This window comes from Mustela nivalis (assembly GCF_964662115.1).
Source record: "Mustela nivalis genome assembly, chromosome: 17".
In the NCBI taxonomy this organism is placed as follows: Eukaryota; Metazoa; Chordata; class Mammalia; order Carnivora; family Mustelidae; genus Mustela; species Mustela nivalis.
In genome coordinates, this window is record NC_139036.1 from 42,208,012 (window position 1) to 42,223,695 (window position 15,684).

General features: G+C 52.9%; 1 protein-coding gene across 1 annotated transcript in view; it reads right to left on the reverse strand.

The window, feature by feature from the left end:
* Window positions 1–1,728: 1,728 nt before the first annotated feature.
* Window positions 1,729–15,684, reverse strand: part of LOC309851451 (uncharacterized protein) — a 48,069-nt gene continuing 34,113 nt past the window's right edge. The window contains exons 9-17 of the mRNA XM_082706770.1: window positions 6,585–6,588; window positions 5,565–6,210; window positions 4,259–4,341; window positions 3,546–3,702; window positions 3,246–3,407; window positions 3,027–3,152; window positions 2,703–2,923; window positions 2,559–2,605; window positions 1,729–1,983 (exon numbers count right to left, since the gene is read on the reverse strand). Of these exons, the coding sequence (XP_082562896.1) occupies window positions 1,886–1,983; window positions 2,559–2,605; window positions 2,703–2,923; window positions 3,027–3,152; window positions 3,246–3,407; window positions 3,546–3,702; window positions 4,259–4,341; window positions 5,565–6,210; window positions 6,585–6,588 (1,544 nt within the window). The 3' untranslated portion in view covers window positions 1,729–1,885. The remainder of the gene's footprint in view (window positions 1,984–2,558; window positions 2,606–2,702; window positions 2,924–3,026; window positions 3,153–3,245; window positions 3,408–3,545; window positions 3,703–4,258; window positions 4,342–5,564; window positions 6,211–6,584; window positions 6,589–15,684) is intronic.

The window sequence follows — 15,684 nt, forward strand, 5'->3', positions numbered from 1 at the left end:
AGGAAACTCCTTCCAACACACTCCTCCCTGAGTGGTCCCCTCATACTTCCAAAACTAATCATTCATCTCCAGAATGGAGCACCCTCCCCCAGACATCACCCCAGATAAACCCTTTCTAATGCCAAAACTCAGGTAAAAAGACATCCCAGAGTTTCAGGAACACAAAGCAGGTCTCTCTTCCCTGGGGTGAAGATGAGGTGAAGAGAAATCAACATCACTTCATTCCAATTCCTAATAACTCACCCTATTACTCTGCCATTTATAGAGCAACAACTATGTGCCAAACACAATGCTAAACTCTTTCCTGCATGAGATCATCCAATCTACCATTGGCCTTATGTGGTAAGGGTTTTCATTCCCTATTTTGTAAAAGGGGATCTTTTCCAAATTCTACCAGGCTAGTCAGTGTGGAAGCCAGGACTCCAACCCAGGGTGTCTAATTCCAGAGCCTAGGCTCTCAAGATCCCAGATCCCTTGCGATCCTTAGTTCTTGAGAGAACTAAGACTTTCTTTAACCCCGGTCCTATCCTTGGTTCTGCCTAGAAGTTTCATTCACACAGCCAAATGAATGAGCTCTTGAAATTGACACAGTGACTAGTCAACTCTTTCCTAGCTGGAGGCCATGAGCCCCACCCAACCTCTGGAATCTTCACTATGCACTCAGGTGAGATCCTCCCTTTCTCTCCCTTTTCCAGCCCCTTACAGAAAAAAAGACACTTTGCACCAGAGAAGTCTCCTGCCACCTACAACCTGGTTCTTAATGTGCTTTCATTTACTGGATCCCCATAGTCACTCCAAGAAGTTGAGTTCACCTTGCTTACTAGATAAGTGAGGAAACAGAGACTCTCCAAGACCACAGAGCTAATACAGAACAGAACCAGCATTAGAATCCAGTCAATCTGTTCCCAAAGCCTGTAAAACTACCCTCATCATAGATGGAGAATCACCACACACGAGAGGTAACTCACCCAATATTGTTCACAGTGAATGAGCCTGCACAGTGCCAGGCCCTCTGCTAAGGGGCTTCATGCATTCTTCCAGCAAATCCTCACAAAAAGCCCATGAAGTAGGTAGTGTCACTGTACCCACTTTACAGACAGGGAAAAGGAGGCTTGGAGATGATAATCAACCTGCACTACATCAACTGATAGCAGGCTGGTTCAGCCCCAGCTCTAGAGGCAAGAGCAGGTGGGATGGAGGGAGACAACTTCTCAATAAAGCATGAGTTCTTACTAGGTTTGTGGACCTCCACTGATAAGTTTAGGAGACCCATGAACCTCATGAGTTATGTGCAAATGTGCGTGTGCTTATTGGGCTGGGGGAGGAGAAAAGATATATGGTTTTCAATATATTCTCCAAGAAATCCCTGATGACAAATTGTTTTTAAAAAGTCTTTAACCTTTCACAGTGCCTGGCACACAAAAGGCATGTTGTGTGCACTTTATTGGCAAGAGAATAAACAAACTAATGAATAAGTGAGTAAACAAATGAATGAAACAAGTGAATGAATGTTTCTCCATGCCCTGGGAGACACCACGAACGACCTAGGACACACTTCTTTCTGTATCTTTCGAGATGGTGAAATCCATCCCAGGACCTGAGCCCAGTCCACCCCCAGGCCCTTTCTCCCAGTCCCAGAGGCCGCAGCCAGGTGCTAAGCTCCAAAGAGATGCTTCCCCCGCTTTCTCCCCACCTCCACTCCTGACAATGACCAGGCAGAGGCGGGAGTTGTGCAACTCACAATGAAGCTTTATTGATTGCCAGGAGGGGGGAAGGGTGAGGAAGGACTCAAGTGTGAAGTGCTTGGCGGGCAAGAGAGGGGATCCCCCAGTGAGATCTGTGTCCACATGGGGGGCCTCCTAGGCCTGAGCAACGCTGAGCAGCCTCAGTTCTTGGTGCGAAGGACCTGCTCGTGGGTGGACACCACCTTGCCATCGTGCACATCCATGACCTTGGTGCGGATCTGGCGACTGGAGGAGGTCACTGGGGAACAGGGAACAGAGGGTGTTACCAGCAGGAGACAGGCAGTGGAGAAACAGAGTGGGGAGACCAGGGAGTTGATGGGACTTAAATGAACTATCTCCCTGCTGCCCTCTACCCTCACTATCCCTTAGCTCACTGCCCTATCCTAGCACTGATACCATCAACACATTTTTTTCAGACTAGAGCTCCCTAAGGTCAGGAACAGAGTCTGTGTCCTCATACTGGAGGCTCTTACAGACTCGGACCAGACTGGTTCAGTCCAGATCCACCCAAATGGACTGGTCTCAGGGGAAGAGTCACTTGGGGGCAGGGGGGAGGGGGCGGGCTGTCCTTGGTGCTGACCACCAGAACCATGGAGTCTGCCACAGACACCAGTGGACAGAAGTAAAAAGTAGAGGCCACCAGCTCCTAACGCTAAGGAAGATTTAGAAAATGGCTTCTGCTTCCCAAAGAGGTTTATTAGGGATCCTGGGTGAGAAAACTCTAGCTCAGCCCTTCAAAAAGCCAACTCCCTAGACCTGCTGGGAGACAGGAAGTGGAGATGAGTCCAGGCCTGATGAGGAGGAAGGTCTTACCGTCTCTGGAGGACTGAGAGCCAGAAGAGAACTGGGAGGAGGAGAGGCTGTGAAGACAGAAAAGGGCAAGATCATTAGACACAGGGAGTAGAACAGGTGAATGGGGAAGAGGGACAGGACTGGGCTGGAGGGCAGTGCACTCACTGGGCGTCCTCGCCCTCCAGCAGGCGGCGGTAGGTGGCGATCTCCTGCTCCAGCCTTGTCTTCACGTCCAGCAGGATCTTGTATTCCTGGTTCTGCTGCTCCATCTCGCAGCGCAGCTGGGCCAGCTGCTCCTCCACGTTGCCGATCAGGTCCTGGATCTGGGCCAGCTGCATGCAGTAGCGGCCTTTGGTCTCCTCCAGGCTGTTCTCCAAGGATGCTTTCTGTAAGGGAGGGAAAGATCAGGGAGTCAGGGATCAATGAGGGTAGTCACTCCCTCCTGCTGGTTCCCGAGTCCAACCCATGCCTGGCAGCTAGCTCGCCTACCATGCTGAGCTGGGACTGCAGCTCGATCTCCAGGTTCTGCACCGTGCGCCGGAGCTCGGAGATCTCGCTCTTGCCGCTCTGCACCAGCTCGCTGTTGGTGGCCACCTCGCGGTTCAGCTCCTCTGTCTGCAGAAAAGAAAAAAAAAAAAAAAGCCATTCACACTAGAAGTACCTGGAAGGCCAGTCTTCTGGGTCCCTTCCGCCCAAAATGACACCCACCTTGCTGAAGAACCAGTCCTCGGCGTCCTTGCGGTTCTTCTCCGCCATCTTCTCGTACTGGTCGCGCATCTCGTTCAGGATGCGGCTCAGGTCCACACCAGGGGCAGCGTCCATCTCCACGTTGACATCTCCACCCACCTGGCCTCTCAGAGAGTTCATCTCCTGCACAACCAAAGCACAGTCCACAGTCAGGATCCTCGTGGTGGTTCCCCAGTCAGAAATGTTCCTGGCCTGAGCATTGCCCTCCCCCATCTCAATTCCATCCCTTCCCTCCCATTCATCTTCTAAGCCAGCCCTCACCTCCTCGTGGTTCTTCTTCAGGTAGGCCAGCTCCTCCTTCAGGCTCTCGATCTGCATCTCCAGGTCGGCTCTGGACAGGGTCAGCTCGTCCAGCACCCGGCGCAGGCCGTTGGTGTCAGCCTCCACGCTCATGCGCAGGTTCAGCTCCGTCTCATACCTGGAATGACCCGAAAGAAAAGGAATGAGACATCCATTTGGGCCACACTGAAGGCTTTGTTCTCTGCCCCCTGCAGCGTCTTCCCATAACCAGCACCCCCTGGGGGTGGTTTAGGGAGTCCATCTTGAAAATGGCATGGTTGGACACAGCCCCCATTGATGGCTCCAATCTGAGCATTCCTGGGGGCAGGGAATAAAGCAGTTCATCAGGCTGTAGAACTCAGGGAGGGGAGATGCTTCTGGCCCCACAACCAACAGCAGGCAAGACTCCAACTGCAAGTGCCTCCTGCACTTCAAGGGCAGGTGGGGAAGTAGGAAACACCTCTTCCTAAAGCAATGGCACCCAAACCTGGCTGTGGATCAGAATCACTCAGGTAGCCTGTTAAGAATAACTGAATCAGAACTCCAAGGGTGGGGCCCAAGAAGCTTGTATTTTTACAAGCACCCCAAGGGGTTTTCACGTGGCCATCCTGGCAACTTGCCAGCTCTATTTAGGGAACATGAAAATGCCCCAGCCTGGAAAGATTGGACATCTCGAGCCACCACTGCAAACTCACTTGGTCCGGAAGTCATCAGCAGCCAGCCGGGCATTATCTATCTGCAGGAGGACATTAGCATTGTCCACAGTGGCCGTGAGGATCTGCAGATGGAGAGGACGCAGGTCATTGGTCAAACGGACATCACTAGCCAGACTTCATCGCAGCCTGAGACATCAGGCTTGCTTTCCTACTCTCACCTGAGTCTCCCCTTCTCCCAAAGCCTTTGCCACAACAGCCTAAAGGAGAAGTCCCAGTGGTCCAGCTCTGACCCAGGACTTTGCTGACTCCTGGGCAGAAGAGTGGCTAGAAACAGCCCTGGCCTTGGAACCGAAAGCCCTGGAGTCACAGCTCCCAGTTCCACTCCTGATGGGTTGCAGGACCTCAATTTCCCCCACCTACAGAGGAGAAGAGGGACCTAAGATTCTCAGGACTCCCTTCCCTGGTCTGATTCTCCTCTTTGTGCATCAGCCAGCCCTGCCGGTCTTCACACATTCCTTTTCGAGCCTGCGAGATTGTGGGACCTCAGGTGGGGCTTTCCCAAAAGAGGAGACCCAGCAAGCCCAGAGGATAAGAAAAGAAGAGGCAGAAGAACAAGAACAAAGATTGAACCCTGGATTGGCTGGATTCCCTCCCTCATCATCTGATTCACCTAATCCACAGAAGACATCAGAGCCAGACACCCAGAAGCAGGATCAGTGGGGAGGGCTCCCAGGTTGGAGCAGGGGGTAGGGGTGGGGCTGGAGTCAGGTGACACCAGTCCCCCAGGCTCCCTCCTGTGCAGGCCATGTAAGGTGGGTCATCACTGAGTGTCTCTGCTGGGGTTTTGTGCCCCACCCCTTCTGTGGGGAGGGGCCGGTGCCAGGGCTCATGGGCGGCAGCCGCCACGGCCCAGACTAATGAGCTAATGAGTGGTTTGGGTGTCTAGCCTGGTCCCGTTACAGCCTCACTCCTCCCCTGTGCTGGGCAACAGGTAGCTGCCTCCTGCATTAGCAAGTGGGCCCAAGGGTTCTAGCCTCAGTTCTGCCACTGATTTGCTGAATGGCCTCGAGCATTTCCCAGCCCCTCTCAAAGCTTTGACTTTTCCCTCTGTAAAGCACAAAGGCAGGAAACCCCTGTCTCACATGGCCTGGGGTCTGGAGCCCAGAAGGCCATGAGCAAGGCCAGGGACGCTGACCAGCTCTGCCAGAGGTGTCTGGAGCCAAAAGAAGGGATCTGGGGTTGGAGTCGGCCCTGTCTAGGAATCTAAAGTTGCCAGTGGCCTGGGCTTCTATTGTTCCAGTGTGAGGTCGCTGGAATGACAGGTCCTGCTGCCCAATCTGCACACCTTGTTCCGCAGATCCTCAATGGTCTTGAAGTAGGGGCTGTAGTCCTTGGTCTCAGCGGGCCTCTGCCTCTGGTACCAGTCCCGGATCTTCACCTCCAGGTCGGCGTTGGCCTCCTCCAGGGCCCGCACCTTGTCCAGGTAGGAGGCCAGGCGGTCGTTGAGGTTCTGCATGGTCACCTTCTCACTGCCCACCAGGAGCCCGTCCCCACCACCGAAGCCACCGCCGAAGCCAGCACCGAGGCCACCACCAAAGCCACCACCAAAGCCAGCACCCAGGCCACCACCATAACCTCCACCAAAGCCACTACCCAGGCCCCCACCAAAGCTGCTGCTGCTGCTGAAGCCACCACCGTAGCCACCCCCCAGGCCGCAGGCCCCCCCGGAAGAATAGCGGGAGGAGGAGACCGACAGGCCCCCATAGGCGCTGGGGGCCCGGCAGGACCCTCCAGCCAGGACAGAGGACATGCGGCTGGAGCCACCGCCGATGCCACAGGAGCCCTTCATGGAGCTGGAGGAGGTGAACTGACGGCTGCAGGTGGTCATGGTGCCAAGGAGGGAGGTGAGTGAGTGAGCAAGCGAGCTGGTCGGCAGCGAGGAGAGAGAGGTGCTCAGGTAAGTTGGAATAGGATGTGGGTGCTTTATACTCCTGAGGAGGGGGCGGGACTGGCATTTTCCATCCCCCTTGGCTTTCATCACCCACAGGCCAGTGCCAACTCCCAGTCAGATCCCTCCCCTCCCCCGCCTCATCACGTCTATCATATTTTACTGGAAACTCATTGTTTAGGGTGTTTTTGGTTTCTCATCCCGCCAGGCGTGATTCACATAGGAGGTGTGGGCCTGCAGGCTATACTTTCCCATCCAGCCCTAGGAGCCGCGGCCCTTGGGAGCCCGAGCACCGGGCTCGGCCAGGCGGCGGGGAGTAGGGCCTCTGCACCACAAACCTGGTGACCTGGGAGAGTCCCAGGAACCAGGTGGGCCTCTGACATCCACAGAGAGGAAGTCCATCACTCCAGGGGGTACCTGGCTGGAAAAATGCCAGCATGGCAAGGTTACGGGAGGCACAGCGATGCCCCCTCAGCATCACCATCTATGGAAAAAGACAAGAAGTTCTTGGGGGTCTTCCCAGATCTGACCTGCTAGGCTGTGCTAAGAAGCCTGTCCCATCCTGGAAACATGCCCAGCCAGTCCAGTGGCTCAGGCTCCCACCCTGCCACCCCCTCTTGAAGGGAAATCCAGGAGGCTTTCCCCAACCCTGGGCACAGACTCTGAGATCCTCCACACACCTGTGGGTGGGCCCATGGCATTGGCTGGCCAAGGGCAGCTGGCCAAGGACAGGTGGCATGTCAGGCACAGCCAGAGCCATGGTGACAGAGCATGGAGTCAGACTGCTGCTGGCTCTGCTACGGACCCCCGTGCCACCGAGGACCCGAAAGTTCTCTGAGCCTCAGTTTGCTCATCTGTAAAATGGGGATAAATATCCTCTGCCCTGCCTCATGCAGAGTCAGCCCTGAGAATCCAGCGTGGTAGTGTATGTGAAAAGGGTTGGTAAGCCAAGTGTGGTTAGCAAGGTCTGGTTATCATTGCTGTAACCTAGTCTGGGCCCAAAGAGGGTGGAGCCACAGCCCTGGAACAGGACAGGAAGGCTTTTTTCCTTCTAGCCCCAGGGGTCTCTCAGCCACCCCCTCCCTGGGCCACTGCAGTGGGAGAGGCTGGCTCAGGCACCCTTATTGGAACCCTTTTGGAGCTGGTCTAAGGGGTTTGAGGGTGGGAGGAAATGCAGAAGCTGGGAGCAGACTTGCGGGACCCTGACTCCTGAAATCCCTGAGGCTCAGGGGACGTTTCCAGGAGTCCATTTGGCTCTGCCTTGGAGATTTGCATATCAGGACCTCAGCTGCCCTGTGTCTCCCAGACAACCTCCAAAGGCCCCCCCTCCAGCCACGCCCCGCCCTCCCGCCAGCCCCTCCGCTCCGTGGACCCCAGCAGGCATGTTGGGAGGAATGCAGTCGTGTCTGGGGCTGCCTGATGCGTCCCATCTTCCCAGACAGGCCCCAACAGCCCCCGCTGGAGGCTCCAACGCACTTCCTAGGATCAACTGCTCCCAGGCGGGAAGCAAAACCACCCTCTTCCCCCAACCCTGACTGCTACCAAGGCAGACGCCAGAGAGCACCCCCTCCCCAGGGCTGAGGAGCTCAGAAGACAATGCTGAGACAGACAATGGAGGCTGTGGGCTCCCCAAATCTGCCGCCCAAGGACTTGCAAGGATGTGAGTAAGTTAGGGCCACACCTCGCCCCACCCACCCCTGACAGACACTCTAATCTCCTTCCAGAGGATGGTCCCCCACCCTGGCCCAGCCCTACACCTTCCCCAGTGAGAGGCAGCAGGGATTTTGGCTGAGAGACAGATGCATTTGTTAGGAGCATATTGCCTTTGGGCGTGGAGGGGGGGCCACTTACCAGAGAAAAATACAGCACCCACAGGGACCTGCGCAGTGAGAGTGGGTGCAGAGCCCAACACCAGCTTTCTCTGTGGTGCCCACCACCCCGTCTCCCCACCTGCAAGGAACCACGCATAAAACCCCTAGTGCACAGGAAACAAGAAAAGCTCTCCGTCTGCACACTTCTACCTGATTCGGTGGAATCCAAAAGAGGTTCCTTCCTTGCCAGCCTCCAAGGGAAATCTAAAAGTTGAGAGGGATAGGGAACCGACGACTTACAAGCTCACACACACAATCTAAGAAGACACTTTTGCCAGCCCTCCTAGCCCCTACAGACTCTGGAACCCCAGCGTGGAATAGAACTCTGATCTCCCCCACCTCCACCTTGCCAGCACCCAGGATTAGAACCCTGGCCTGGATCGTGGGACTAAGCCCTACAGACATGGAACAAGGCACAAATGGTCTAGTCTGGCACTCATGACATTCGGAGGAGAGGCCGCTTTCGGGGGCAGCAGGAATTCATGGGATGGGGGGCTTGTCTGTTGGGCGCTGGACTCCTAGACAAGCTTTGTGTGGACAGTGGTACCTGGCCCTCACTCCGGCTGCCCCAAGAAGGAGGGGGCGAAAGAGAAGTCTAGGGCGGTGTCTCCTGTGGTTGGGGAGTCTCCCTGCCAGCCTGCCGCCGGGGACCAATGCCAACCCAAACAGGTGGGGTGGCTGAGCCAGGCAGCCCCCCCAACAGAGCCCGCATTGTGTGCTGAGGATGGGCTGGGCACCCAGGGGATGGGTTCCTTTTTTTTTTTTTTTTTTAAGACTTTTTATTTATTTATTTATTTAACAGAGTGAGAAAGAGAGAGAGCAGCAGGAGAAGCAGACTCCCCGCTGAGCAGGGAGCCTGACACCGGGCTTGACTCCAGGACCCCGGGATCACAGTCCAAGCCAAAGGCAGAAGCTCAATCAACTTAGCCACCCAGGCGCCCTAAGGGAATGGGTTCCTAAGGAAGGAGGGGACCTCATGATATCGCAGTTCAAGGAAAGAGGCACGGCCCCTGTCCTCAGAGCCCAGTCTAATGGAAGAGACAGTCCCGGCCACCCGGAAGCTCCCGGCCTACAAGGAAAAAGAAGATACACATCAAAATTACTTAAGATGTGGACAAAGATAAGAAAAGTACAATCCCTAGGTATTAGTATCCTGGGACTGCCATGACAAATCACCACAAATGTGGGTTCAAGTAACAGAGGTGTATTCTCTACTGCTCTGGAGACCAGAAGTCCAAAATCAAGGGCTCAGCAGGGCCACCCTCTGAAGGTTCTAGGGGAGAGCCTTACTTACCTCTTCCAGCTTCTGGTGATCCTTGCATCCCTTGGTTTGTGGCAACAACACCCCAATCTCTGCCTCCCCATCTTCACATGGCCCTTTATGTCTGTGCCTGTCTCCCTGTGTCTTTTTCTGTGTCTTCTAAGGACACTCACTCAGGGGAGCCTGGGGGACTCAGTCAGTTAAGCATCTGCCTTCGATTCAGTCTTGATCCCAGAGTCCTGGGATCGAGCCCCACATTGGGAAATCCCTGCTCAGCGGGAAGCCTGCTTCTCCTTCTCCCTCTGCCTGCTGCTCCCCCTGCTTGTGCTCTCTCACTCTCTCTGTCAAATACATAAATAAAATCTTTAAAACCAAAAAAATAAAATAAAATAAACGGACCCTCATTGGGTTTGGTGCTCACCCTAACCCAGTATGACCTCACCTCAATTCTTACCATAATGACATCTATGTAGATATATAAATGTATACATGTATAAAGACCCTATTTCTAAATATGGTCACACATTCCAAGTTGCCGGTGGACATGACTTTGCAGGGGACACTGTTTGAAGGACCCACTATACGTGTAACAGACCAGGACCTGTCCACATTGCAGCAGCAGGGGTGGACACTTGGTGGAAGCATGGCTGTAATGAGATGTGAGCAGGGCCAGTCTAGAAGGCTTGTGGGGGCAGCTGGGAGCTCAACATAGAAGGACGCTATGGAATGGGGCAGAAGAGATACAGAATTTTCAGGTGTCCAGGCTACATTTCCCACCACCCAGTTTCTCTAGGCCTTTTACACACAGACAACTGCTTTGGGAGAGAGCGCTTTTTTATATTGCTTTTAAAATTTTTTAAAGATTTTATTTATTTATTTGATACAGAGAGAGAGGGAGTGCGCATACACAAGCAGGGGGAGGGGCAGAGGGAGAAGCAGGCTCCCCGCTGAGCAAGGAGCCCAAGAAGAGCTCCAGCCCACATAACCTGAGCCAAAGGCAAATGCTTAACCAACCAAGCCAAGCAGGCACCCCTGCTTTTAAATTTTTATTTTAAAATCATTAAAGTTGAGAAAATATTACAGAGAGTTCACAAGCACCCTTCACCCAGCTTCCCCAATAGGCTCATGTTACATAAATATTGAGCAACTGTCAAAACAAATAAATTAACATTGACCCAATGCTATTAATTAACTACGGACTTTATTCAATTTTCTGGCTTTTCTACTGATGTCCCTTTTCTGTTGCATGAAAGCACATTCTATTGGCTGTCAGTTCAGCTTGGTCTCTTCTGGTCTGTGACAGCTCCTCAGTCTGTCCTTATATTTCATGACCTTGACAGTTTGGAAGAGGTTTTGTAGGACCAAAATATCCCCCAGTTTGGGTTTTCCTGACAATTTTCTCATCATCAGATTGAGGTTCAGCATTTTGGCAAGAAAACCACAGAAAGGTGTGTCTTTGTCAGTGCATTGTCTCAGGTACAGAAGACATATATTAAATGGGTTTATTGATGTCCGTTGGTTAAGGTAGTGTTTTCTGGATTTCTCTGTGGTAGCATTACTATTTTCCCAACGAAATTAATAAAAACCTTGAAGAAGATACTTTGAGACTGCAACCATTCTGTTTCTTCTTCAACTTTTTTTTTTTTTTTTTTTTTTGCATGAATTCTGTGTCCATTAGCGGTGGGAAAGAGCCCTTGATACCCAGTGAGCTTGAGAACCTCATTTCTCCTGGACTCCTTGAGAGACTATGACTTTTAAGAAACGCTTCAGGGAAGGGGTCCATGCCCAAGAAAGGACTCTTTCTTCCTTTCTCATTCAATCCCAAAGCCAGACTGGCCCTCCCCAAACCCTCTCTGTACCCTAAGACGCTCCCAGGCCACTGTCCTTGAAGACATACTAACTATTTCTCTTTTTTTAAGATTTTATTTATTTATTTGACAAACAGAGACAGAGAGAGAGGGAACACAAGCAGGGGGAGCAGCAGAGGGAGAGGGAGAAGAGCAAGAGAGGGCTGAACAAGGAGCCCAACATGGGGCTCAACCCCAGGACCCTGGGATCATGACCTAAGCTGAAGGCAGAGGCTTAATGACTGAGCCACACAGGTGCTCCCATACCAGCTATTTCTGTAGCAATTGAGGTCCAGAGTCTTTTCCTAGGCCCCCACAGGCCTGGAGGAAAGAAGGGGACGGTCAGTGTCTTCCCAGTGTCACAGGTAGAAAGTCCCTTTCCCCACAAGTCCCAACCATCTGTCTGCTTGTAGCAAGGGTAAAGTCTCCTAGAGCTGAGGGCTGTCACTTCTAGGAATGATATACTGGGGCCTGAGCCTACCTGGAGCTCAATTTCTGCCTCCAGAAATTGTGGGTTAGCATGGAGAGAGGTAGAATTGCAGGCACAGGAGGTAGCTGGGAGCCTGGAGCACCTCCTCAAGGCCCCATGTCCCTGTTCCCCTAGAAAGGTCTGCCACCCACTGGTTTCCCAGGCCAGCCTGCCCATCTGGGCCTTGTCCTTGTGAGAGCCTTTGCTGACACAACAGATGGGCCGAGCCAAGTGTTTCAGTGTCCATGGCCTTGTGTGTACCTGCCAGCAGCTAAAGACGACAGGACAGAAATCAACTGTCCCACATTATGGATACAGGAGGCTCAGAGGTTGAGGTAATTCCCAAGGTCCACAGAGAGAAAGCTGGTCAGCCAGGATTCAGTCCCAGCTCTGCCTGGCTCTGAGCCTCACTTTTCAAGGACCAGTCCCTTCCTGATAAAGGGTCCCTGAAAGTCAGAGCCAAAGGTGGCCTCAGGGGACATGTAAACCAGCCTCCTAACTTTACAGATGGGCAAACTGAGGCCCCAGGAAGGAAAAGATCATGTCCAAAGTCACACAGAGCCTGCTTTGCAAGTGTAAAAGGTTTAACAAGTGCTTCCCAGAAATCTGAGCTAGGTATGTTGAGATTACGAGGGGTGAAAAGAGCTGTGCCTGCACCTCAGAGTCACATTTAGGTTGTTAAGAATATGAAGGGTTAGGTAGCCAAAGCCCAGCAACAGATGGGTTCAACTAACCACCTATTAGCTACCTACTCACGGAAAGTAAGACTTACATTTTCTAGCCAATTAATGCTCACTGAAAACTGAGCTCCACCCCCATAGCCTAGCCCCCTCACCAACCCTATATCCCCAGCCATTTTCCAGCCTCTGCCTAATTCCTACTTCTGTCCTCTCTTCCTGCCCAAATTCTTCGTGTTCTTTAAGACCAAGCCTCAGTTCAACATACAGATTTAAGATACGGTTTCTGAAGACTGTGTGGCCTAAAATAGAGGAGAGATGAACAAAAGGGAGGGAGGAAGGGAGGGAGAGGGAAGAGAGGAACAGGAAATTGGTAAAGGTTTGTGAAAGGATGCATGGGATAGATGGATGGGTAAGTGGATGGGCAGATGGATGGACAGTTGGATGGATGGATGGATGAATGGATGGATGGATGGATGGACAGATGTACCGGTGGATGGTTGAGCAGGTCGGTGGGCAGATGGATGGTGGGTGGATGGATGGATGGATGGATGGTTGGATGGACAGATGTACCGGTGGATGGTTGAGCAGGTCGGTGGGCAGATGGATGGTGGGTGGATGGATGGATGGATGGATAGGCAGATGTACAGGTGGACGGATGAGCATATAGATGGACGGATGGATGGACGGATGGACGGATGGATGGATGGATGGATGGGCAGATGTACAGATGGATGGATGGGCAGGTAGATGGGCAGGTGGATGAATGGATAAATAGATGAACTGGCAGGTGAGTGAGCAGATGGAAAGATGGGATGATTGAAAGGAAGGACAATGGATGGAAAGAGAAGAATGGAAGGTGGATAGACAGCGGGTGGATAGGTGGGGAAAGGATGGATAGAAAACAGAGGAAAGGCAGTCATCCCACCCACCCCAGGGTGGGAAGCATCCTGCAGGAGCTCTCAACTTAGCTGGACCTTGGCAATGAATAGATGCTGAGCAAGAGAGGAAGTGAGGAAGGACATCTCATTTACTCACCTGAGCAAAGACTCCGTGAAATGCTGGTCGGAGGAAAGGACAGCACCTAAGCGTTGCTACAGCACAGAGCTGAGCTGCCTGACGGAACTGAGAGCAGGTCGGGGGGATATAGGTGGAGCTGAAAATCACGGACTTTCTCCTAACAACACTGGGGGGACCGAAGTTTCCACACTCGGGAGTGACCCTGTCAGGTGTGTTTCACAAAGACCCCTTTGGTGTCCACATAGAACATAATCTGGGAGAAGGGACAGAAAAGGGAAAACCAGGAAGATGTTGCCTTGTCATTATCCAGGGATGGGGTCAGCTCAGACCTCTCCTCTGCCTGGAAGGCCCATCCCATCACCTTGGACCACCTGGCTTTCCCCTTCTCAGCCTTCCCACTGCCTCTGAGTTGTGTGCCAGCCCCCAGGAGAGCTTATTACAGTGCCTGAGGGGGCCACGAAATGTCTCCCACGTAGTAGGTGCTCAGCATATTAGTTTACTGTAATTACTCCAGCCTGATGGCGGAGACAGAGCCCTTGTCCTTGGAGATGTCCAGGCTGATGGTGGAGAGATAATGAGTGTATAACTGTCTCTACTCTCCAAGGGGAGCCTGGAGCCGGGGAACCACCAGGTGGGGTGGGTAGTACATAGAAGACTTCTTGGAAAGGGTGCGTTTGACTCAGGTTTTGAAAGAAGGAAGAGCCCTGCATGGGTGGAGTGGGGAGAGGGCAATCCCAGGCAGGGGCGTGGCTGTGGGAACTCCAGTGCCAGTGGTGAGTCGAGAGGAACGTCAGCACCTCAGCTGGAATGCCTGTGTCAGGAGTCCTGAGCTACGGGGTCAGCAGAACAAAAGGCAAGGGAGGGAAAGGAAAGAAGTCCCCCAGTAGTTCCAGGCCTCATGAGTAGAAAGAATAAGACGTCTACCAGACAGAGGCTGGGTAGTCATCTCAGTGCCCTACTGCCCTCCCCCAGACTGAGCCATCATGTGGGACTGGGGAAGGCCCAGGGTCTCCCAAATCAGTCAGACCAGGTTTCCAGGCAGGGCTCCCCCACTGACCAGCCATGTGACCTTAGACATGTCACTGCAGCCCTCCCGGTGAGTTTCCTATCAAATGGGTATAGGAGTTCCTATTTTGCAGGATTATTGAGAGGACTAGATTAGCTTGGCCCAGAGTAACCATTTGGCAGAAAGTTCTCTTAAAGTAAGCCCGAGAGATTGACCAATGGGAGGCAGGGGGTAAGCTTAAATGGAGAACAGGTGTCAAAACTCGGGCAAAGACAGCATCCAAGAAAAAAGAGGGACACAGGATAGTGCTGGGCAGTGGAGGAGCAAGAGGAAGGAGGCCTCAGGAGAGTTGCTGAGGCCAGCAGGCCCAGGTGATGAGCTGCTGAGTCTGTGAGGGCCCGGCCAGGGTGGAGTGTATGGGAATGGGCAGGCCCGGAAGCCTGCTGGGAAGAGTCAGCAGGATGGTTTGGGTGTGAGAGGAGAAGGCATGGGAGCTGCCGTAAGGCCCACATTCTGAGGATGGAGGCCCGGCACTCCCTCCCCTGCCTGGAAATGAAGGGGACAGAGAAGCAGCGGCTCAGGGTTTCCAGTGAGGCCCTGAGGTCTCCAAAGCCCCACCAGTCACTCAGCATCACCCAGAGCCTGGTTCTTCTTCTCCCAGGCCTGCCTATCTGTGCAATGGGGCAACATCTGCATGCATACACACACACACACACACACACACACACACACACACACACACACACACACCATTATTTCTGCATCACTCACCTCCGAAAGAGGGGGCTGGATCAGCTGATGATAAAAGACACATGTACAATAAAACTGAAAATATCCAGCGACGGTCGAAGACGAATCAAAATTAGGTAATAGGGCACACTGATAAACATGTTTTGGTTGCAAGCAAAGGAACTTGAATTCGTTTCAAAAAGAGGCAATTCATTGACTCATTGTTCTCTCCCACTCTCCCCTCCTGCCTCAACACATACATACAAACACACGCATACACACACAACCCTTGTCCTTGATCTGCCTCCTGGCTTCACCTGCACAGGCCAGCCACCCCCGTGAGTCTGGGACCATAGCTGAGACAGCTACTAACTAACCCTTCAACCTCACTGTCAGAGAGGATCCGCTCAAGACCCTGAGATCATGACCTGAGCCAAAGGCAGAGGCTTAACCCACTGAGCCCCCCAGGTGCCCCTCACACTAGAGTTCTCCCTGATATGGAGAGTGGCCAGAATATTATGTGACCAACCCAGCAGGTGACCTGCCCTCTTTTCCCAAGGAAAAGGGATCTGGCATCAGAAGAAGGAAGGCACAGATTTGGCCCCAACCTTTATGAGCTAAGCAGCTACCCCAATGC